Source organism: Peromyscus eremicus, chromosome X (genome assembly GCF_949786415.1).
Source record: "Peromyscus eremicus chromosome X, PerEre_H2_v1, whole genome shotgun sequence".
In the NCBI taxonomy this organism is placed as follows: Eukaryota; Metazoa; Chordata; class Mammalia; order Rodentia; family Cricetidae; genus Peromyscus; species Peromyscus eremicus.
The window spans coordinates 4,042,758-4,049,509 of record NC_081439.1 but is presented as its reverse complement, the minus strand read 5'-3'; the positions used below and the strand labels follow the sequence as shown (position 1 = coordinate 4,049,509).

At 35.9% G+C, this 6,752-nt stretch overlaps 1 protein-coding gene across 1 annotated transcript; it reads left to right on the top strand.

The window, feature by feature from the left end:
• The first annotated feature begins 287 nt into the window (after positions 1 to 287).
• Positions 288 to 856, top strand: LOC131899305 (ubiquitin-conjugating enzyme E2 variant 2-like). The gene has a single exon (XM_059250729.1). It carries the CDS (start codon positions 300 to 302, stop codon positions 732 to 734), a length of 435 nt encoding a protein of 144 aa, XP_059106712.1. The 5' UTR covers positions 288 to 299; the 3' UTR covers positions 735 to 856.
• Positions 857 to 6,752: the final 5,896 nt, after the last annotated feature.

Here is a 6,752-nt window from a genome sequence, read left to right as displayed (position 1 = left end):
GATATGTTTTATGTTTTTATTATATTAGTAATGTGTCCTTGCAGTTCTTCACTTTAAGTGTTATATTTTTACTTCTAAATGTGTTATTTGGACCTTTTTTCAAGTTTATGTGGTTATTTTCATTACCTTTTCATGTATTTTTTCTATTCCTTTGCTACATTGTAATTATGGAGTATGTGTTTGTTTCACCATATTAACTAAGCAATAAATCTAATCACCCACAGAAAGAGGATTGTGTGACTATGGAATGTAATTGGAAAAGGTTTTTTGGCGGCAGCTGCGTCTGGTAGCAGGAGAAGATGGTGGTTTCCACAGGAGTTAAAGTTCCTCAGAATTTTCGCTTGTTGGAAGAACTTGAAGGACAGAAAGGAGTAGGTGATGGTACGGTTAGCTGGGGCCTTGATGATGATGAAGACATGACACTTACAAGGTGGACAGGCATGATTATTGGGCCACCAAGGACAAACTATGAAAACAGAATATATAGCCTGAAAGTAGAATGTGGATCTAAATACCCAGAAGCTCCTCCATCAGTTAGATTTGTAACAAAAATTAATATGAATGGAATCAATAATTCTAGTGGAATGGTGGATGCACGAAGCATACCAGTTTTAACAAAATGGCAAAATTCCTATAGCATTAAAGTTGTACTCCAAGAGCTAAGATATCTAATGATGTCCAAAGAAAATATGCAGCTTCCACAGCCACCGGAAGGACAGAGGTACAACAACTGATTTTAGTGGATCTCAAACTTGTCTTAAATCAACAACCTTCTACTCATGTTAATGTCTTGATTAAATATCACCATGCAAAATACCCACACATTAAGTAAAAGAGTTCCAGCTGGTAAACATGACCTGGACAGTTGTAAGAATATATTTAATATATGTACACCTATTATGTTTTCAGATAACAAGAGAAGTGCAACACAGTTTCTCTTTCTCTTCTTAAAGCACTGTCGTTTAAACATGAGCCTGAAGTATTCAAAACTGAATTCAGGTTTTCAAGACAAAAGCATGACAAAGGAGTGTCAGATGGCAGTGAAAACCTTTGTCTCAAGAAGGAAGAACAGATCTGGCATGCTTTATCCATCGTCCTTAGACCATAGTGAACTGTTTAAAGAAGCAGGTATAATGAGTAGTCACAATTGTGTTCACTCTTGAAGCGGTGTGGGTGTGGGTGCTGACTGCTATAGCATCAAAAATAGCTTCAGGATTGTTTTGATACCTGTATTTATAATAAAAAGATGTTTGGGGGTATTGATGAATCTCTGTTAAAAGTTGTTACATGTAACAGATATGATAAATATTTGTTTACAGTATTTGTTTAATAAAACATGCTTAGAAGTTTTAAGTGAAGTCAACAAAAAAGAAATAGGTGTATGGATATGTGATTTTGAGATTAAAGCTAGTCTTGAAATGTAAATAAAATATGGAATGTGTCCTCAGGAAAAAAAAGAAAAGGTTTTTCATGGCATGTTTCTGATGTACTTTTAGGCCTATTGAATAATTCAATAAAAATAAGTTTAAAACAACTTTTAAAATATATCATTTTAAGGCCGGGCGGTGGTGGCGCACGCCTTTAATCCCAGCACTCGGGAGGCAGAGCCAGGCGAATCTCTGTGAGTTCGAGGTCAGCCTGGGCTACCAAGTGAGTCCCAGGAAAGGCGCAAAGCTACACAGAGAAACCCTGTCTCGAAAAACCAAAAAAAAAAAAAATATATCATTTTATAGCTTGAATTTGACTTATCTACAGAGAGAGTTCCAGACCATACAGGACCTCATAGTGCGACTCTATCTCCAAAATTAAAAAGAATCAGAGGGGCTAGTGAGCTAAGCCAAGACTGATGACCTGAGTTAGTTCCCTGAATCTCACACTGTAAAAAGGGAGACCTGACTCCCACAATTTGTCTTCTGAACTCCATATGTGGGTGATGAAGACAGTAACCATCTCCACACAAACACAATTAATAAAGGTAAGAAATTTATTTTAAAGAATCAGAGTTCTACATACAGTGGCATCAAGTGATTTGCAGGCTTGTCTATCATTTTGATTTCTGTTTTCTATCTTTTCTGGATCCTAGAGGCTTCCTTTACTTTCTTGGGAGTTTATATTTTATCCATGATTTCTAGGTGCTTTGTAAGGGAGAGGGTCTCTCAAATAGAAAACTCAAGGTCCTATATTCTAGAAATTCATTACTATTGTTCCTATCTTATGGTTGTGGAAATTAGAGTTCAGACAAAATAAGGATCACATAGGTGAACCAATGTTACTATTTGGCACTATTAATGATTGTTTAGACAATACCTTGTGTTGCTTCTAACTGTGCATATTTTTTTAGAAGATAGTAACTATACTTACTAACAAAATAAAATAACTCTTAAAGGCGCTATAATTTGAAAAGAGTCTTAATAAAAAATTGATTAGACTAGGCAATCTCTGCTATAAAAGCCCTATAACTAGGCCTAGGTCATGCATTATATTTGTCAAGTGCCATATGGTATATGCATGGAATCTTTTCCTGTGCATAAATGAGCAATAGTCCCTGAGTCAAGATATTATCATACCTTCCCCCTTCCTTGACTTGATTGTGCCTACTTATTCCCTGTAATCCCATTGTTTTCTACACTACTATGCCCACGCTCCCCCCCCCACAGGCTGCTACCAGTTCTAAAGGGTAGTAATCAATATTATTGGATCCCTGCTACATTTTTGACAAGCAGGAAGGTCTTCTTGGACACGGTAGCTATAACCCTTCTCTGGCTGGCTTGTTGATTGGAAAAGCATGCTGGAGGACATGTAAGCCTTAATGAAGCTTGAATAGATTACATTTAATACTTTCTTAGGAGCAGCATGACATGGTACTTTTAACACAAAACAGAAGCATACTGGCAGAATGGCTCAACATGGGACTATACTGCTAGCCACACACTGTTTTTCTTTCTTAAATGCTGCAAAATTTACTGGTTCATGAAGTTTTCTAATATCTTATCAAACATTTGGCTATTTCTAATTCCTTAGATTGTCTTCTTTTTTTAAAACACACATACACATGTGGGCATATACATACACACATAAATGAGGGAAGGGTTACTCTTTCCCAAGTTATAAGAATCTTTCTGACTCTCAAAAATAAGAACTCTGATGCATGTTTCCAAAAACTTAAGTTCCTTGAGATATGTATTATCAAACCTTACTTTTTTCATGCTGGATCCCTACTATAAATTAACTTCCTACAAGGAGTTTGTCCATAAATAAAAAATTCACTTATTAAATAATTTGTTCAGGCATATCTCACTCATAAAGTACTTAGTCATTCACTCATGCATGCCTGCCTTCATTCATTCTAAACTGTGTGTGTTTACATGTGTGTTTGTACATGTAACTGTGGAGGCCAGAGGATTGGGTGTCTTCCTCAATTGCCCTCCTGGTGCCATATATTTTAAGACAGGGTCTCTAACTAAACCTGAAGATCACCAATTTGGCTAAACTGGCTGGCCAATAAGCTCCAGGGATCTACCTGTCTCCACTTCCAAGAACTGGGATCACAGTGGATGATGAGAATCAGACTCAGATTCTCATGTTTGAATACCAAACAGTTTGTCACCTGAGTCATCTCCCCAGATTATCATGTTTCTTTTTGGTTGAGTGCCTACTGTGTGTCAGGCTCTTTTTCAGTTGCTGGGAAAGGATGACTTTGAGACAGAGTATCCACTCTGATGGAGGAAATGCTCGATGTAGTAAAGAAAAAATAATTTCAGATGGCTATAAATACTGTGAAGCATTTAAAACAGGTGATAAATGCAGTAGGCTCTGAGAATTGCAACATGACTGAAGCACAAGACAAAAATCTTAAAATAACCTTTGTGAATATGATAGAGGTCCTTAAAGAGGAAATGAATAAATATCTTTTAAAAATCTGTGAAAAAACAAACAAACAGTAGAAGGAAATGAATAAAATAGTCCAAAACTCAAAAGTGGAAATACACTCAGTAAAGAACACCCAAACTGAGGGAAATCTGGAAATGAAAAATTTAGGAACTTGAACAGGAACTACAAAGGCAAGCCTTACCAACAGAATACAAGAATGGAAGAGAGAATCTAAGACACTGAAGACATGATAGAAATAATGGATACTTTGGTCAAAGAAAATTTAAATGTTTAATTTAAAAACATCTTGGCACAATAAAATTCAAGAAACCTGAGACACTATGAAAAGACAAAATCTAAAAATAATAGGAATAGAGGAAGGAGAAGAAACCCAGATCAAAGGCATAGAAAATATTTTCAACAAAATCATAGAAAATTTCCCTAACCTAAAGAAGGAGATGCATATCAAGGTAACATGCAATACAGAAAACAAATTATCTTCACCACATAATAAGCAAAACACTAAACATATAGAACAAAGAATATTAAAAGCTGCAAGAGAAAAAGAACAAGTAACATATAAATGCAAACTTTTAAAAATAACACATGAGCCAGGCGGTGGTGGCACACGCCTTTAATCCCAGCACTCGGGAGGCAGAGCCAGGTGGATCTCTGTGAGTTCGAGGCCAGCCTGGTCTACAGAGTGAGTTCCAGGAAAGGCGCAAAGCTACACAGAGAAACCCTGTAGGGGGGAGGGGGGGACAACAGAAAAACAAAAAATTCTCGATGGAGACTCTAAAAGCCAGAAGGTCCTGGACAGATGTTCTACAAACTCTGAAAGACCACAGATGCCAGCCCAGGAAACTATACCCAGCAAAACTTTCAAAATCACAACAGATTGAGAAAATAAGACATTTCATGATAAAAACCAAATTTAAGCTATGTAAAAATCCTGGCTTTCAGAAAGTGCTAGAAGGAAAACTTCATCCTAAAGAGGTTAACCACATTCAGAAACACAAGAAAGGAGAAGAGAAAAAAAACTTGTACTCCACAAAATTTGAAAAATATAAAAGAAATGGATAATTTTCTCGATAACTACCACTTATTAAAGTTAAAGACCCAAAAAAGAAAGAGAATTACAAATCAATTTCCTTTATGAACATAGATGCAAAAAAATCTCAATAAATTACTTGCAAACAAAATCCAAGAACATATCAAAAAGATCATCCACCATGATCAAGTAGGCTTCATCCCAAGGATGATTGTTCAACATACGAAAATTGATAAATGCAATCTAACACATAAACAAACTGAAAGACAAAAACCACATGATCATCTCATTAGATGCTGAAAAAGCCTTTGACAAAATCCAGCATCCATCCATGATAAAAGTCCTAGAGAGATTAGGGATACAAGGGACATACCTCAACATAATAAAGTCAGTTTACAGCAAGACCATAGCCAGCATCAACTTAAATAGAGAGAAACACAAGGTAAATCCACTAAAATCAGGAATAAGACAAGATTGTCCACTCTCTCCATATCTATTCAATATAGTACTTGAAGTCTTAGCTAGAGCAATAAGACAACTGAAGGAGATCAAGGGGATACGAATTGGAAAGAAAGGAGTCAAGTATCTTTATTAGCAGATGATATGATCGTATACACAAATGAACTTAAAAATTATACCAGGAAGATCCTAATGCTGATAAATACTTTCAGCAAAGTAAATGGGTACAAAATTGACATACAAAAATCAGTATCCTTCCTATATACAAATGACAAACGTACTGAGAAAGAAATCAGAAAAACACCACCTTTCACAACAGCCTCAAATAATATAAAATATCTTTAGGTAACTCTAACCATGCAAGTGAAAGTCTTCTATGATTAAAAAAAAACTTTAAGACATTGAGAAAGAAATTGAAGAAGAAACCAGAAGATGCAAAGATCTCTCCCATGGTCATGGATCAGTAGGATTAATAGAGTAAAAATGGCCATCCTACAAAAAGTAATCTACAAATCCCCATTCCCAACACAATTCTTTTTTTTTATTGGTTTTTTGAGACAGGGTTTCTCTGTGTAGCTTTGTGCCTTTCCTGGATCTCGCTCTGTAGACCAGGCTAGCCTCGAACTCACAAAGATCCACCTGCCTCTGCCTCCCGAGTCCAACACAATTCTTTACAGTCCTTGAAAGAACAATACTCAACTTCATATGGAAAAACAAAAAACCCAGGATAGCTAAAACAATCCTATACAATAAAAGGACTTCTGGAGGTATCACTATCCCTGATTTCAAGCTTTACTACAGAGCTATAGTAATAAAAACTGCATGGTGTTGGCATAAAAACAGACAGGTGGATCAATGGAATAGAATCTAAGACCTAGACATAAATTCACACACCCAAGGACCTGGTTTTTGGTGAAGAAGCCACAAATATACACTGGATAAAGGACATCTTCAACAAATGGTTCTAGTCAAACTAGATGGCTGCATGCAAAAGAGTCCAAATAGAACTATACTTATCACCTTGCACAAAACTAAACTGCAAATGGATCAAAGACTTCAACATAAAACCAGATACACTGAACCTGATAGAAGACAAAGTGGGGAATAGCCTTGAATGCATTAGCATGGAAGACTTTCTTAACAGAACACTGTTAGCATAGGCACAAATATCAACAATTAATAAATATGACTTCATAAAAAGGAAAAGCTTCTGCATGGTAAAGAACACTACCATTTGAACAAAACAGCAGCCTACAGATTAGGAAAACATTTTACCAATTACACATCCAATAGAGGGTTAATATCCAAAATATACAAAGAACTCAAAAAACTATCAAGAAAACAAATAACCCAATTTAAAAATGGGATACAG